The sequence below is a fragment of the Oculina patagonica genome, chromosome 1 (assembly GCF_052425735.1).
Source record: "Oculina patagonica isolate OP01 chromosome 1, crgOcupat, whole genome shotgun sequence".
In the NCBI taxonomy this organism is placed as follows: domain Eukaryota; kingdom Metazoa; phylum Cnidaria; class Anthozoa; order Scleractinia; family Oculinidae; genus Oculina; species Oculina patagonica.
In genome coordinates, this window is record NC_135758.1 from 709,719 (window position 1) to 727,260 (window position 17,542).

The 17,542-nt window shown below is 41.2% G+C and overlaps 1 protein-coding gene across 1 annotated transcript in view; it reads right to left on the reverse strand.

Annotated features, from left to right (window-relative positions):
• Positions 1 to 1,456: 1,456 nt before the first annotated feature.
• The window catches only part of LOC144651980 (uncharacterized), a 32,856-nt gene continuing 16,770 nt past the window's right edge, over positions 1,457 to 17,542 (reverse strand). The window contains exons 4-5 of the mRNA XM_078512063.1: positions 5,612 to 5,646; positions 1,457 to 2,525 (exon numbers count right to left, since the gene is read on the reverse strand). Of these exons, the coding sequence (XP_078368189.1) occupies positions 1,458 to 2,525; positions 5,612 to 5,646 (1,103 nt within the window). The 3' untranslated portion in view covers position 1,457. The remainder of the gene's footprint in view (positions 2,526 to 5,611; positions 5,647 to 17,542) is intronic.

Here is a 17,542-nt window from a genome sequence, read left to right on the forward strand (position 1 = left end):
ATGATGAGTCAATATGAATATCAAAGCTGAGTTCTTCATCAAGTTCAAGGCCTAGCAGTTTAGCGTTCTCGACTTGCTCTAGTGCGCTTCCTTTGAGCTCTATCTTAAGCTTTCGATCTTCATCACTCAAACGTTTCCGTAAGCGCGGTCCATCAATTAGTATTGTCTTCGTCTTGGAACAATTTAGTGGCAGTTTGTTGTTAGTTGCCCACTCATGTACATTGGAGACCTTACTGGAGAGAGTGTTCTTAAGTTCTTCAACATTAGCACAATCGGAGGAGGCGAGAAGGGTGGTGTCATCGGCAAACATGTCCAACCGCGTATGGACATGTAGAGGTAAGTCATTGATAAACAGCACAAAAAGTAAGGGACCCAATATGGAACCCTGTGGCACACCCGCTGTAATGCTCCTAACGGTCGACGTTTCTCCTTTAAATGATACCAGTTGAGTTCGATCGGTTAAGTATGAACTGAACCAAAGTAAAGCGTTACTGTCTAGTTTGTAAGCTTCAAGCTTGCTAAGCAACATTACATGAAGATAAAATGAAATGAAAATGAATACCTACCTACCTTCCTACCTACCAATCCATCCTCGCTTAAGCTACATCGGGAACCAAAATTCAGTGATTTGCTTATGGACCAAGACCTGGTTTTCTCTAGACATAAGCACAAGCGTCATCAGCTAATTAAGCACAAAAGAAAACGGACACACTCATTCTTCTTAGGCTGTCCTAATTCGGAATAAGCATTAGCACAAGCACAAGATAACAAAATTGTTCCTTCTTCTTACGGTGCTTATGCTTATTCCTAGAAAACACGTTCTTTTTATACGCTTCTGCTTCTGCTTGTGCTTAGTCCAAGTAAAAACCAGCCTTTATACTGCAAAACTCAATACATCAAGCGTGGACAGCTAATTTTTTATTTACAACGCACGGCTACCTAAAAACTAAAAACGATAAGAATTTATTTACTAAAAATTAGCGAAAACAATAAACGACGTTTCGACATCGTTTATTATTTTTGCTAATATTTGTATTGGAAAATATTCCCTCAAGCCTTACTTATTCAATTTATTTACTGAAATTTCTAGCGCTGCGACGCTTTGAACTTTCGAATTTTGCGTTCAAAAGTTCTTCGTGGTACAGCTTTATATTTTTGGAAGTTTACTTTCAATAGGGTAAGACATTCCTTCACGTGATAAGTTCAAAGATCGAGACGAGGACGAAACAACTGTGAAAAACCAGAGCGCTGAGAATCTAATAACATCACGCCACCTTCAGCCACGCGGAGGAGGGAGGAAGTACAAAAGTATTAGGACTCCCCCTTGTATCGCTTTCTTTCGTTTGCTGTACTTCTTGTCACAATTCAGTTTCTCTGCCTTCATGCTCTCCGTTTGCCTCACTTTCCACACTTATAATTTCTACCTTCTGGTTAGCCTCCAACGGGTGAGCCTACAACTAGTTGGGCCTTGGGATGATTCCTAAGACTAAGATGGCACAACGCTTAGGAGTGTACTCTTGACCGGTATAACCCTTAAAAGGTCTTGCTAATCCCAGTATCACTAACACATCCTTGTTGGTTGGGGAATAAGGTTGAAGTGCAGTGATTGGAAGTACAAAGGTAGCATTTCCCTCTATAATTTTGCATCTCTTCTTGATATTTCCATCTCTGTACTTTATATCAAACAAAGTCAGATTTTTTCCAATGCACCTGTACACGCCAGCTGATGGACACACTGCGCCCTCTATGACGTACCTTCCGTCTTTAATATGCGCACCAGTGAACACATCTTCCACCCTATCAAAACTCTGTGCGTTAAGAAGGTCAAAAATGTTTATTTCTTCAGAAGAAATACTTCCTAAATAGCCGACTAGAACATCATTGTTTTTGTGGGGAAACGGAATTTCTTTCAAATGACGGGAGTACACTTGGAAACAATGTTGTTGCCCAACATCTAAGACAGGATCTGTTATCCGCCAGCAACACTGATTTGTGGCAGTTCGTAGTATAGGCCTCACCAGCCCACCATCTTTCATATCCAAGCCGATAAAACAGTAGCCATTGTTCATCCTAGTTTTGACGATGATCCAAAGATTCAGTGTTTCTTCAGTAAAATCGTATTCACCTACACTGGGTAGGGACTCGTCGTAGTCGTCGTAGTAAACAAAACCATCCATTAGCGAATCCGTTGCTTCGTTGGAAGTGTCACGTGAGAGGACGGCCTTGATCACTGCATCTTCGAAATAATCTACCGATGGCATTTTATCTGACATAGAATCAAGGTTGTCATACACCGGTGTAGCTGTCGCAACAACATTAAGTGTAATAAGGTCGTTGCACTTTGGGCAAGTCGCGGTACACTTCAAATTTGCATCGCCAATGCCGCCCATGCCATAAGCTCCCAGAGGTCCTAGATCACAGATATCAAGCAAACTGTCATTGACATTTGAAAGAACATATGAATCTTCGTGCACCTTATCTGGATTGTAGACAGCAAGACACGACGGGCAAAAGTAATTGCGGCTCTGTTCAAGTCAAATAAAAATACAATTAGAGATGTTTTCCTTCAACCTGATTCCTCGCGAAGCGAGGATCAAAGAGTCAAACCAGTGAGGTTAAGATTTTGTTGGCCCTAGAGCTCCGGTGAGATCTTAGTTTCGTGTAGAATTTCCGACCACACTTTGTTTCTATCTATATGGTCTCCAGCACATAGAGGTCAGATATCAATAAAATACTATACCTCCTAAATGAATGAAAGAAAAGTTGCCTGTGAGAAACACCAGTGCTCCCCTGAACAGCGAAGTAAACTCATCGCAAGAAAGGATCAGGAAAAAATAGACCCGGCACAAACTCGACACGAAACTTGACCCCGCACCGATGCTCTCTGAGGCCGACTTTGCACCACCAAGCTTCGGGATAGTTGGCACGACAACTATCCCGCTGTTAATTATTCTTTTTTCGACGCATCTGTATGGCGGGCCAACGCAGTCAAAAGGAGATATCATGAAGGTGTTACTGAACATAGTAATGGAGTAACGAGTAACGAAGTAACGAGAAACAGAGTAACGGGAAAAAATCCAAAAGGTTAAAAATGTAAAATCTATAAAATCAATACAAAAAAATGTAAAATCTATAAAATCAATACAAAAAAAAAATGCAAAAATAATTGGATTATTTTTATTGATAATATGACTCTTTGTTGGAATACACGACGGCCGAATGGATTTTTACATAAAGACGTCACGACACTGTCTCTCTCATCGGCAAGCATGGCTGGCCCAAGGTAAGTAAAGAGACTTTGCTTTCTCTCGATTTTTGTAGTAAAAAAATCAAATCGCACATAAAAGTTTAGGCGCTCGCATAAATGTGTTCTCAAATAAACCTAATGTAAACAAAATGCTGACTTTGCTTATTATGGACTATATGATCAAAACAAAATCCAAAATTTAATAAGCATTCAGAAAATATATACTTAATTGAGGTTACCATTGATGGTTTTCACACAATTTCACTTGGGAACGCAAACGCCAATTTTCCTTCCGTGATACCTTAAGCGGAGTATGGCTTTAGTATAAGATAAAAATAAACCATTGAATCCAATGGTCACACGACACATCTCCACGGTCTGGCCAGGACCTGTACGCATGCGCCCGGCGGGGTCTATGATCTTATGTGAGACCCTTACGAGGCCTTACGCCTGGCTATGCCATGCTGATGAGTCCTAACAAGGACGAAACAGCTGTCCATGGCTGCCAATCCACGGGTAATAGGCTGTACGCATGCGTACAGGTCCTGGCCAGACCGTAGAGATGTGTCGTGTGACCATTGCATTCAGTGGTTTATTTTAGTATAAGTACATAAAAGTCTTGCAACACACAAGAAATGAGCGAAATCTATTTTCCAAAGTGTCAATGGCCCGAGGGTGGGGGGGGGGGGGGGGGGGGGTACTCCCTCAAATTTCGGGTATGTGTGTGCCGCGAAGGTTCTTATACCCTGACCCTATTTAAGGATGAAGAAAATGAAAATTGATACCCTTTTTATAAGGCCCAAACCCAAAAACTGACAACCTATTTAAGGATAACACCGGTAGCGTGAATTGTGCGATTTTGGTTAAAAGCATCAAACTTGGCACACTGATAGTATTCGATGAGGTGATCAATTTCAGATATAGGCCCATCCAGAATTCTTTAAGGGGGGCACTTTTTTGCACCTGGAGGGAGGGGGTAGGTAGCATTTGAGCTTCCTTTCGAAATTTAGAGCAACCTTTGGGTTAGAAGCACCAAATTTTGGACAGTGCTAGTATTTAATGAGCTGACCAATTTCAGATATAGGCCCTTTCAAAACTTATTCAAGGGGGCACTTTTTTAATAATAATAATAACATTTAAGATTTCTATGGCGCAAATTAACATGTAAATATGACCAAATGCGCCTTTTGGACCCACCAGAGTTCTTTCAGGGGGACACTTTTAGGACCTAGGGGGAGAAGATCAGGGGAGGATGAAATGAAATGAAATGAAATTGGGGGGGGGGGGGTTAAAAAAAATATTGAATAGCATTATTAGGAAATATTAAATTTGTTTTCCTAGATAAATTCGTCTATTGATCTTTTTAACCAGTTTAGGGTCTAAACTATTAAGACCTGAGCATTTTTCGTGTCACGGGTCTGTAGTATCATTTGCATTGATTTCACTAATGCGCAGTACTGTACGCGACATTTGCAGTTTACCTTATTATAGGAAATAGTAACGCTTCATGAAAATAACGCGAATTTCAAAATATCGCGTTAATTTAAGTCGAGTTCATTTTTGTTAACGTTAATTTCCGCGCCGTTAATTAAGCGAATCGTTAATTTCCCTGACCTAAATTTCCATTATTTTGGCCCCATTTTCTCAATACACTCCAGACGTTCTTGACTCCTAGGAAAAGGCATTATTTCAGCAGGGTGGAAATCTTCCGGTATCACTGAAACTGTGAAGAACGCTCGAGGCGGTCAGGTTCCTTCGCTCTTTAACGCCTGGTGTTGAAATAAACTTGTTCCTGGTGTGTGTGTTCTGGTGTTCCTGGTGTGGTGTTCGTCGTGTTAATTTCCTTCATTTTGAAATGTTACCCTCTCTTTCGCGTTAGGCCCAGGCCAAACGTCGAACTTCACCTGAGTCGAACCTAATGCAAATGACCAAAAACAATAGGTTTTGCTTATTTGCATTAAGTTCGACTCGTGTTAAGTCGCGTTAATTTCAAATACCCTAATTAACACAAGCGTTAATTTCCTATAATAAGGTATTTTTGATGAACTTCGAGGTGTTTGGAAATGTGATGAAGCACTCTCTCAAGTGTTTGATATATCTTCTCAATCAAAACTAAAAAATGGAGTAAACAGAGAAATAAAATCATGAAAATCTACATCAAATACACGGTTCTGATTTCCTCTGTTTTAACTTGATGAATTATTAATGAGTTCGAGAAACGAGTTTAAAATAAAGCACCACAATGACAATCATCTGAACATGCAAACTACTCTCTGCCCCTTTATGTTAGCGGTTTCTAAACCATGACGTTTAATTCTGTCATTTGACTTGGATTGACTCAAAGACAATGAACCATGCACATACCTTGATTGCTGACATCAAGTCATTGAGTGCCTTATCTTGTTCAAATGAAGGAAACAATATGTAATTATGGATAATTTAAAATATAGCAAACACGACTAACGGAAAGGCTGAACCTTGGGCTTTCTGCTAGGATTTGTACATGTATGTGCGGCAAAATTGTATTATACGCATCTTCATTTGTAATATTGTTGAATGGACAGCTTTCTTGGAAACCATTATTGTCTTTAATTGAAAAAAAAATGTGTTAAAATTGTCTGTCTGTAAACGGAACATAGCAGTCAAACATGATAGCCAGACAGACAGAGAGACAGACAGACAGGCAGACAAAAAGACAGACAATTATAATACATGTGTAAAAATATTTGTACCCAGGATTTAGTGTTTATATTGTTTCTGACTCGAAGTAATCCGCACAGATTGTAGACCCACTTTTTGGTAGACAGGTTTACTAGGGAGTAGACTTTCTCAAAGTCCGTTTCCGGTAACCCAAAGAGTCGACTTGGGGCAAGTTTAACTAGGAAAAAGAGTATTATAATAATTTTGTGTTCTTGTATAAATAAAGCTCATTTTAATTTTTACGACTGAATTTTTAATTATTCAGGAAGTATAGTGGCTAGCCCAGTTACACTGACACGGTTGGTCCAACACACTTGTATAATAGGAGTTGTGGCACTAATTGTGAAAACTCGCTCGGACTCGCCTGGCTCGCCTGGCTCGCCAGCCTCGCCTCGCTCCTTGTCACAATTTGTGTCCACAACTCCTATTATACAAGTGTGCGCGGAACGCAAGACGCCTTTCTTACCCCCCTCGCGAAACGAGTTGCAAAAAAAGACGTTTAATCCCAGAAAACTTAAGAAAAAGAAAGCTGCAATCGTTATGCAAAGCATGGTTAAAACTAACAAAAAAATCGGGAAAGCAGGCGTGGAAATGGTAAAAAAAAGGAGGAAAATGTGAGTGGCTTTCACATTCCTAACTTCCTGAAGCAGATTCGCCGGACCCGACAGTGTACCAATCGTTGTATGGCGCCATTGTATTAAATTACAACCAACCTTTAATTGCTGTGCCAGAAATAATTCCTATTGAACAAATGCTCTTATTGAGTAAACGAAGATGGGAAGAGGGAGAACTGGAGAAATTAACTTGAATGTAAAGAAAAACTTGAAAAGATCTCGTGGAAAAGCGTTTACAACATACAAAAAAACTAAAGAAAATGAAAAACAAATAACAATCTTTTTAACAGACGAGCTGATTGAAAAATTAAAAAAATTAGACAGCAGTGTTGTCGCAAACGTTTTAACAAGCTAAACAAAACTTGCACGCTCCGGTGAGTGCATAAATTATTGAGTAACACAGGAAGTCATTGTTTACCCTGTGTCAATTACGTGGGAAACCCCCTTGACGTAATCTAATTGTTTTTTTTTTCATCTTGAATATTTTTAGCCGGAAAACAACTCAAACTCTTTGTATGTGTGTTTTGAGAGCTATGATTTATTCAACAACAATATTTAATTTGACTAACATGTAAATATACCGTGAAATATTGAGCTAAGAACTTTCTAGAACATAAAAGAACAATATAAGATCACGGTAAGTTTATTCACCAGGCGTCATTACTATTTTTAGTTAATAGGTTATTTCCCGATGTAATGACGTCTTTTGTGACCAATCACAGTTAAAATTATAACTTTATATTATTCACATAAGCTTTTTTGTATTACACAAGCAAGTATGGCCGATGTATAAAGACGTTTATCAAACCTTCATTGAAAAAGAAGCAAAGACACAGCTTACGGACATGAATCATTTGGAAACGACAAACGAGGATCCGATTTTAATATTTCATATCAGCTATTCGTGCCGTCGCTTCGCGAAACCTAAGCAATTACGGACAACAATTACATGCTTGGTCGTGAAGTTTGATCGCAAGGTTAAGTATATCGGATGGCTTACGCCGTAACCTGAATTGACAAAATTATTTTAGTCACAGGCCTCAAAACGTCATCACTTTGAAATTTCAAATGGGTTACGCTGTAACCCGAATTGACAAAATTAGCCAAGTTCTCAACCTTAAATATTCCGCCGTTGTCAAGGAACAATTTACCTTGGATACCGTGGCCATAGATGTCCGCCGTTGTCAAGGAACAATTTACCTTGGATACCGTGGCCATAGATGTCCGCCGTTGTCAAGAAACAATTTACCTTGGATACCGTGGCCATGAATGTCCGCCGTTGTCAAGGAACAATTTACCTTGGATACCGTGGCCATGAATGTCCGCCGTTGTCAACGAACAATTTACCTTGGATACCGCGGCCATAGATGTCCGCCGTTGTCAACGAACATTTAACTTAGCAACTGAATAAAATTATTTTACTTAACACACTTGTAATGTTTATTGATTGCTTATTATATCATTAAAAAGCTGTTGATTTGCATAAGTCTGACGCTGTGGGACATTCACCCACACACACAAAAAAAATTTGCATGCATTGTTCAGACAAGCCCTTGACTGTGGGGATTAAATCAAGTGTTTATTTTTTTTCTGATTTCGACTCGGCTGAAAGTCACTTTAAGCACGCTTTAACCTTTTATTTTGCCTCGTTCAGGCAAACAACAACCTCTCTTGTGATGTCTCGAACATTTTTTTGCAACTCGAACGACAATGCTTCCATCACAAAGTAAACGACAAGATGAGCGCAGACAATCATTCTTTTATAAAATGAAAAAATGTTTTATTGGACTGAAATTTTATTTCGAAATGTCGGTGGCACTTTCGAGAAGTTTTTTTTCCAATCTTTTGCGTTCTTCTCTCTTGATTTCTTCCCGAATTTTTCCGATGTCTGGCTGGAGTGAATTTGTTTGTTTTTTTGCAAAGTTTGAGCGTAAAGTATCTTTAAGTTGGCGATATTTTTGCATTTCTCGTGTGATCAGTTGAAACTCTTTGTCAGAAACAAGATTATCATTCAGAGCTTGTGAGACAGAGCTGTTTATCGAGTCATGTTTTGCAACAGCCAGAGCGAGGATTCTTGAGTGCTTATTAACTTTACGTTCAAGCTTTTTGTTGATAACTGACAGGCCAGTGGAAGCTGCGCCAGATATACCTGCTACTGCTGCAACAGGCACGCCGATAACAATTCCAACACCAGTAAGTGAAGTCGCAACAGCTCCAGAAGACAGAGCTGCCGTCACGGCGCCAAGACAGACCACGGAATAGTGAATAACTTTCCGGACTTTTTTATATTTTTTTAACACAAGCCTGTAATGCTCAGCTTCAGCGGATATTTCTTTTTCAATTTTACTTATTTCAGTCAGCCGAAAATTCTCGGCATTTGTTGGGAGGCTTGGATAAAGTTGTGTTTCTTCGCGATCACCATAAGCAGGGGCACTCGGGAGAACATTAGCAGATGACATGGTCTCGTATACATAAAAGTTATTTTTGTATTTAATTTAATTCAATTCCAACTCATATGTAAGATTTGTGCCGTTAAAATCGAATGGCTTTCCATTCTCATCTCTAATCGAAAGAGTCAGAGATGATACATTTTCTTCAGCAGAAACGCCGCGCAAGACGTTAAAATGTGTATTTTGGTAATAAACTTTTTCATACGGTTTTCCACGTATGTCAAAAAACGCTAAAAGGCTTGATGGCTTACCATTTAGCAAGCTTTGTTGCTGGTCGATAAGGTCACAGTTGATGAAGTAATTTTTAGGATTTGAAACATTATTTACCTCAATTGTTTCAAAAAATTCCTTTTCAATACTTGCGTAATTCTCAAACCCAGGCAAATTAAAGAACTTAATAAGACTTCCATTCAGTCCAAAAGCTTTTAAATTGGGCTCTTTTGCTTTTATTATCAATGAACGACCTGCAATGCCTTTTGTTACAGAAAACATGTTTTTCTCTGGAAATCCTTTTTCAAAAATACTCCCAATGTCATCGAGTGAGAAGTTTCCTTGCCGTATATAACGCGCCTTCTCTTCCTTGTTCACTTGTTTATAAAAAACTATTCCATCCTTTTCCAAACTATTCCAGCTGTTGTAAAGAGAACAACTTAAAAGCCGGATATAGCTTGGTTTTGGAATAGGCTGGTCAAAATAAACAGTGTTCGGATTTTCTTTTGTGGTAACAGTCAGCACAACCATTTTTATATTAAATAAAAATAAAAAATGTTTAATATAAAAGAGGACCATGGATGCAAAAACAAGAGGTTTTATGAAGTGGATGAAAACCCCAGAAGCAACTACAATTTCTAAAGCGGCAAAAGACAATGCATGGAAACCTTTTCTTGCAAAATATCCAAACGCTGACCGAACAAAATTTGTTGCACAGGTTGAGTTCGCGTACAACCACACAGCAACGGCAGACATTTATTACAAGGCAGGGCAAGGCCATTTGATAAATGTTTTTGGCTCTGACAGCAAATATTGGAGCCCAGAGATGAAAAAAGCACTGGGGGTGAATCAAATTTCAGGCGGTTTTCCACAACAGCTGTCACCAAGCGGCGCAAAAGGCTCATCTTTGCCAATTCCCGCGGTTGGATTTCACGAAGCCGCACCGAGTTTGAAAAAAATATTTAACAGCAAAATCAACATCTACGTCACACCAGACCAATATTTCACAACGAAATTAAGAGAGATTTTTCAAAAAACAAAACTGAAGCATACATCAGGAAAAGAGTCAAAAAGGTGGCTTGCTAGCCAAAATATGGGCTATTGGCCACAGCAACTTAACTTTGCGGTATGGTGCGCGACAACAGGCTGCGGTATAAGTCGAGATATTTTCGATGAAGAGCACTCAGCTCTTAGCTTGCCACCGATTGTGCGTAATTTTTATCTTTTTCACGTTTATTTCACGATAAGGCGAATATTGTTTCAGATGGGGGGAATTCAGAGCGTAAGCGCCTTGCCAGGCGACCCCACTTTTAGCCAGTTCGACAACAAGTACGACGTGGCTTCTTACAAAAGAATATGCGCTGAGTTCGGTGTCGACCCGTCAAGCGATTTCCGTTTCACAACAGGCGCAAACCACGGACTTGGTAACGTTTATATCTGGATTACTAACATTGGACCAAACAAAACTGGAGCAAAATACCCCGATTACGATAAATTTTCGGATGAAGGTGGAACTGCAAGCAAAGGTAACTTGATTCAATACATCGAGCCAGACGACGCTGCATATGCACAGGCAGACTGTTTTTGTCCTAACGGCACTGAAGGGCTTACTCAGGCAGGTTTGTCGAGAGTAAACCAGTCGATAGAGGCTTTTGTCTACTGTATTCTCGGTTCGCAGGTGAACGTTCGAAGTAGCATACTTGGAACAGGCGGCCGTGCAAAGGAAGCGCAAAGTGAGTTCCTCGTGTTGGTTGAAGACGCTATAAGGCAACCTGATCTGGCAAAGTCGGTCCAAAGATACCAACTAGCCATCGACGAAGCTAAGGTTCGGCTTAACCTTGCAGTCTGCCCAGGTGCCTGGCTGATGCCCGCTCGTATGGTGATAAACACAGAAAGCGTTGTTGGTTACAATAACCAGCTTAAGCAGGCTGTTGTTGGGATGAAATTAGGAGTGAATGATGAGGTTAATAAAGCTACAAAAAAAGCAGCTCTTAAACTGATGGCCGGAGGAAAATCAAAAATCAACCCACCAAACAGCCACCCTTCAAATCCAATACACAAGAGCGCCACAGCAAAAAAAAATCAGGCACCCGCCGCAAGCGCTGCTGAAACACCAGCTAGCAACGCGCAAAGCGCTAAAGCTACGAAGGCCGTAGCCAATGATTCACACGAAATAAACAAAGCAACTGTCGCTGTTGGCGCGGTTGGAGCAGCAGCTTTGCTCTACACCCTTATGCGTTAACGTCTCTTTTTGATGTATTTTTCAACAAGAAAAGCAACCACAGCAAGGATAAGCAGCCAGGTGTGCTCTGCAAGAAATCCAATTACTTGACCAGCGGTTTTGAAAAGAAATTTCGCAATCGAGCCAATGAGACCAGGCAGAGCTGATGCTACCTTTGAGCCAATATCACTTAGGCCTTTCCCCAACGCTTTGCCGGTGGCCTTCAAAGAGTTTGTAATGGCTCCAATAACAGAACCAATCGTGACACCAGCAGCAAGAAGTATTGCTGTTAATGTCACGCCATGTTTTTTGAAGATCTCTTTGATCCTCTCACGAAGTGGAAGCGCTCTTTCTCTTTCTGCAATCTGCGTTTGCAAACGCCCCAGCTCTTCGGTTCTTTCTGCGACTCTGTCTTCCGCTGCTTGTTTTTCAGATGGCGAGGCATTATCATCTTCAATAATTTTTTTGTCTTCCTCGTTTTGGCGCTTGAGGTCATTTTCTTTCTGATGAAGTTCATCAAAAGTTTTTGTTTCGTTAAGCCTTTCTTCCCAAGTGTTTTTTTCAGTTTCTTTGGCAGCGATGCTTGCCCTGAGTTGGTCTACCTGTTTTTGTTCTTTTGCAATCTGCTTAGCTTGTTTTTCAAGAGCAGCAACTTCTTTTTTTTTGTTTTCAAAATCCTTTTCAAGATTTTTTTTCAGTTGCTTAAGTCTGCGCAATTCTGATTCATTTTCAACATTTGACCCAAGTTGTTCCATCTTGGCATCTATTCGCTCGATTTTTATTCTGAAATCTTCTACTTCTTGGGTGGCTTTTTCTTTCTGCATGGCAATTGTTTCTCCCTGTTGTATTTGACTTTCAGCTTCTCTTAATCTTGGTCTCATTTCTCTTATTTCTTCATTGTTTTGAGAAATCAGAGATTCCGCTTCTGGCCCAAGGGGGGCTTTAAACTTGTCTGTGAATTTTTTGAGAAGGCCAGTTCCGTCTTTTTTGAAAATTTCGGTCTCGCCACCTTTTGATCCAAAGGATACAATTGTAGTTTCATTGCCACTCTTTTTGCTAAAACCTATTGGGTCTAATTTTGCGAAGTTCACTTTGGGGAATTTTCTTTTGATAAAATCTTTAGCTCTGTCAATCATTGCCGGTTTGTCATCTTGATGAATAAAGCTTCCCAAAAAAGGTGTTTCTTCGTAGGATGTGTCTGGCAGCCCGCTCTGTTCGTGCTGCATCGTTTGCATTTCATGTTGTTCACCCCCATGGTAGGGTGTGGATGCCTCCCCGGGCTGAAATGGTCGGGTTGTGTCGACCTCTTCTTCCTCTTCATCATCGTTATCACTGTTGTGGTCAAGATCTTGGTCCAAATCAGGGTCCTCGAATCCAAAATCACCACCACCTGTTGCCATCGCTTAATTTATATATATATATTTTCAAATTAAACTTTTCAATTTAACAATAAAACCAATCGAGAGATGGCTGCTGTTCAAGAAAACCTTCGACCGGGACGCACAGAGAAAATACTCGGCGCACTGAAAGCCGAGCGCGCTGTAAAACGAATCACTTTTGACCGCACTGAAGCCAATCCAGAGGAAACGTTGTATGTTTCAGTGCCAAAGCTGAACGAAAACGAGGTCATTGTGCCCGGCTCGCTGGCGCTGCGCTTCAACATCGACTTGAGCGGAGGCCATGCCAACAACTTTCTGGTTGACAACGTCAGCCGAGCTCTGGTCGACAAGTTTGTTGTAAAGTACGAAGGCACCGTCGTGCAGGACACGGTTGGCTATGACATCTACAAAATATTTAAGGACTTTTTCCTTTCGCAGGAGGAGCGCGACGACAGGGTGCCAGAGGGCATTCAGAGCGAGGACCTCAACAAAATTCGCTCAAATGCTGGCGATAAGAAAACTTCAGGTGTGGACGCAGAAAAAAAGCTGAATGAGATATATGGAAATAAATACCGCATCCGCCTGGATCACCAGATTTTAACTGACCATGGGGCATTTTATCCTCAGGCACTATACAACGATCTTGTGTTCGAAATGAAGCTCGCGGCAGCCGAACATGTGGTCAGAGGCTCAGATACAACAAAACTAAAATACAAGTTGACAAACATCCAGCTGGAGTACGAGATGATAAGAAGCGAGGAAATTGCAGATGAAGCGTTCAGCGCTTATTCGGGCGGCAAAGAGTTCGCTTACGACCACATCCAGCGTGATAAAGTGACGACTTTTGCAAAAGGCTCCGACACACGTCTGAATCTAAGGGTCAACCCGCAGAGGAGGTCCATGAAAGGTATCTTGCTCCTATTTATTGAGCAATATAACAAAGGTGCAAGGAGCTCGGAAAAGTACATTAACCCGGACCTTACAAAAGTAAGCATCACTGTCAACGGCTCGCCAAACATGCTGTACAACAACGGCATCGAAGGAATGGACATTTGGGGAGAAGTTAAAAGATTCTACATGAAAGAAAAAAATAAAACGCAGCACATGACTCTGCAAAAGTTTTACACAGAAGACAAGTTTGGCCTTCTTATTGATCTGCGTTCCATGGCTGACCACTCGATGCACGGAAGCGGCACGCGCCTTGTGAACACAAAGGACGGTGTCCAGCTTGAGCTAGAGAGGAAAGCAAGCGGCACAGGTAATTTGAACTGCCACATTTACGTAATCAGCGACGCCCAAATGAATATACTTGGCAGGCAGTTAGAATCTGTGCTTTTATAATTTTTTCTTTGAAAAAGTGTACCTTAGGTACATATACGAACGAAGATGGATCCTGCCAATATACCCTTCAACGCCCTCATTGTGGGACCAACGAACTCAGGAAAAACAAGATACGTAGTAATCAGCTTTGTGGCCCTTTCCGAGGCAAGTTTGACTACATCGTGCTCATCTGCCCGACTTTCGAGCACAACAAGACTTATTATCGCTTTGCTGAGGAAGATATTCGATTTTTTGTTTTCATTTGCGAGCAGCACGAGGTGGAATCTTGGTTAAGGCTTTCAAGATTTCTTTTTGAGGGTACGAACACGCTTATCATCCTCGACGACTGTGCTGCTTCGAAAGATGTAAAAGGAAGAACAGGGGAGTTGGTGAATCTTGCTTTCTCTGCTCGCCACGCAGGCTTGAGCATATGGGTGTTAACTCAAAAATTGACAAGCATAACATCCTCATTCCGCGAAAATGTTGCGGCAATCGTTTTCTTTTACACCCCCTCTGCCAAGACCACGAAGGCAATCTTTGAGGATTACGCTGGCGAACTTGCCAATGAGGATTACAAAGAAATCATTTTAAAGCTAAAAAAAAATAAGTTTTCGCATCTTGTCATTTCTCATCGCCACCCTTACGGCACAAAATTTTCTTATTGAACATATTTTTTAGAGTAATAAATGGCTGACCCGTTCGCAACTTCTCCTCCCGAGAGCGTCAAGGGCGCTGCAAGTGAACAAGAATTAGCTTCCGTAATGGAACTGCTAGGAGCTGAACCAGAAAGTACAGAAAGCGCTATGGCACTCATTCAAGGCCCTGACATTCCTGCTTTGCGTGAACAGCTTGCAATCCTTGTTTCAACAGGAAAAGCCAAAGAAGCAATCGGTGTGCAACTGACACACGAGCAGGTGAAGCGCTTGACAGATAAAGAAGTTGAAAAGTACTTAAAGAGATATGAGGCATACGTTGGATCCAAAACAACCGACAGCTTGATCGACAGCTTTATTTTTCTTGTAACTAAAGTCGTTGGTATGGCCGTAAATATCAAGGACGTCAATGATTATCAAAAGGAACTAAAAAACGACTACATCATCAGTAAAGAGCTGTCAACTTTGGCTGGCGGTCTGGCTTTGAAATGTGGTCGCTTTCTTGCCGTTGCAAATGCTGCGCTCATCACAACAAAGCACGTTGATTTAAACGAAGCTACAAAGTCGCACACTTCGCTGTGCGAAACCAAAGGTGCTTCCAAAGATGCGGACACAAACACTACTGAAGATTTTTCTGAGCAATGCTAAGAAAATGCTAAGTAATTACTGAACAATGCTTAGCAATTGCTTAGCAAAAAATCTTGCTGAGCAATTTTCTATTTAAATATTATTTTTTTTTTTTATAAATGGCCGAGCTCGAACAAACTCCGATCGCTCAAGAAGAACAGAAACAAGTTACTTCAACAACTCCAGCAACAAAGCCTGCCAAAAATCCAAAGCGAGTTGCTGCTGGCAAGCTTGCAGCTGAAAAAACAAAACAGGCTCGTGAAGCACAGAAAAAAGCTGCTGTCGAGGCTGCTGCAATAATTGCAAAAGAAAAGGAAAAGAAATCTGCTGCTGCAAAGCGAAATGTAACACCACCGGACGTAACGGAACCAGCTCAGCCCGAGGCTCAGCCGCAATCAAGCGGTCTCACCACAAATCAATGGATATCTTTGCTTGGTATCGGCGTTGCAATCGTTACAACTTATGTGAAACGCGAAGACATAAAAGCCTTTATAAACGAAAAAAGAAGTCCAACATTTAAAGCTCCGCCAACTCTTATAACTGATGACACACCAGTTACAGCAGAAAGTATTGGAAGGGTTGCAACGCGTTCTTCAGACACGCCTTCGACAATCCAAAATGCCATTAGACCTTGCAAACAAAGAGGAATCCGTCCGATGGATTAAAAAATTTCTTTTGAACATTTATTTTTCATTTATTATACCGACAATGTCCCTTGGTTTTATTCTTGACAACCTTGTTAAAGGTGCAGCTATGGCTGGTATTGCATTACTTTGGTTTGAATTTTCCAAAACTTGCGTTAAAACCGCTATTCGGGTGCAAAAGGATGAGGATACAATTTTTAAAAGAGGTATAAAAAAAACAAAAGAAGTTGAATCTGGTGAAGAAGTTGCAAACTTTGCTTCGCAAAACGGTGAAGAATAAACAAAAAAATTTTTCAATTGAATATTTTTTATTATTTTATACTGAACCGCCATGTCCGACAACAAGCTCGTGAAAACGCTCATGGATGCCGCCACCATTACAGGTCTCGCCGCCGGAATCGGCTGGGCTGCCAAAAAAGTTGTAAAAGAAAACTTCACATCCGACCCAAGCAGCAGTTTTATGAACTATGTAAAGTTCACAGCCGTCATGGCTGGCAGCGTTGCACTTAAACAGTATCTCGAGGACCAGAAAATTCTCCCCACCAATTAAAAAAAAATATAATAATATAAGAACAAAAACACACAATGGCAAGCGTAGCGATTATGGCTGGCGGAGCTATCTTGAACGCTGCTGCTTTCATTGGCGGCAACTATCTTGCTCGAGCTTTGGGTGGCGGAGATGACGCCGCTTTGAAAGAAAAAGAAAGACACGACAAAGCTCTCGAGGCTTACCAGGCAGCTTACGCGAAGTACTCTCGCGACCGCACGAAGCTTCTCGACTGGATCGAAACCAACAATGAGATCAAACAGCAAGCGAAACAAAACTTTACGAACACAGACTACGCTTTCAAACTCTACAACCAGGCACATCCTGACAAACAAATGATTCCTCCGAAAGAACCCAAGTTCTCTGATTTTTATCAGCCAAGCGAGCAGCAGAAACAAGGTGAACTGATGTTTGTTGGCGCAGGCGCGCTTGCTCTTGGGTACGCTGCCTTTCGGTTTCTTTAAACGTTTCTTTTTTTTCTTGTATACGCATGGATACAAAGATTTTTGCGGAGCAAAACTTTTCGAAGAAAATCTCGAAAGTCTACTATAGCCCCCAGGGCTATTGGAAGGGAATTGCTGCGATAAAAAAATTAGCCGAGGCTGCCAAGGTTTCCGAAGATGCCGCAAAAAAGTGGCTAGTTAAGCAGGCCCTTTGGCAGATCTACCTTCCGGCACCACGATACGTTCCTCGCCCAAAATTCGATGTTTCTTCTCCAAACGCGGTCCACCAGGCGGACCTTCTTTTTCTGCCACACGACAAACTGCCGCGAGGGCGAAAAGTTTACAAATACGCGCTGACTGTTGTTGACGTTGCCAGCCGTTTCAAAGAGGCCGAGCCTTTGACCTCCAAAGATTCAACTGAGGTTGCAAAAGGTTTTCAGACAATTTACAGGCGAAGTGCACTAAAATGGCCACAGATGCTGCAAGT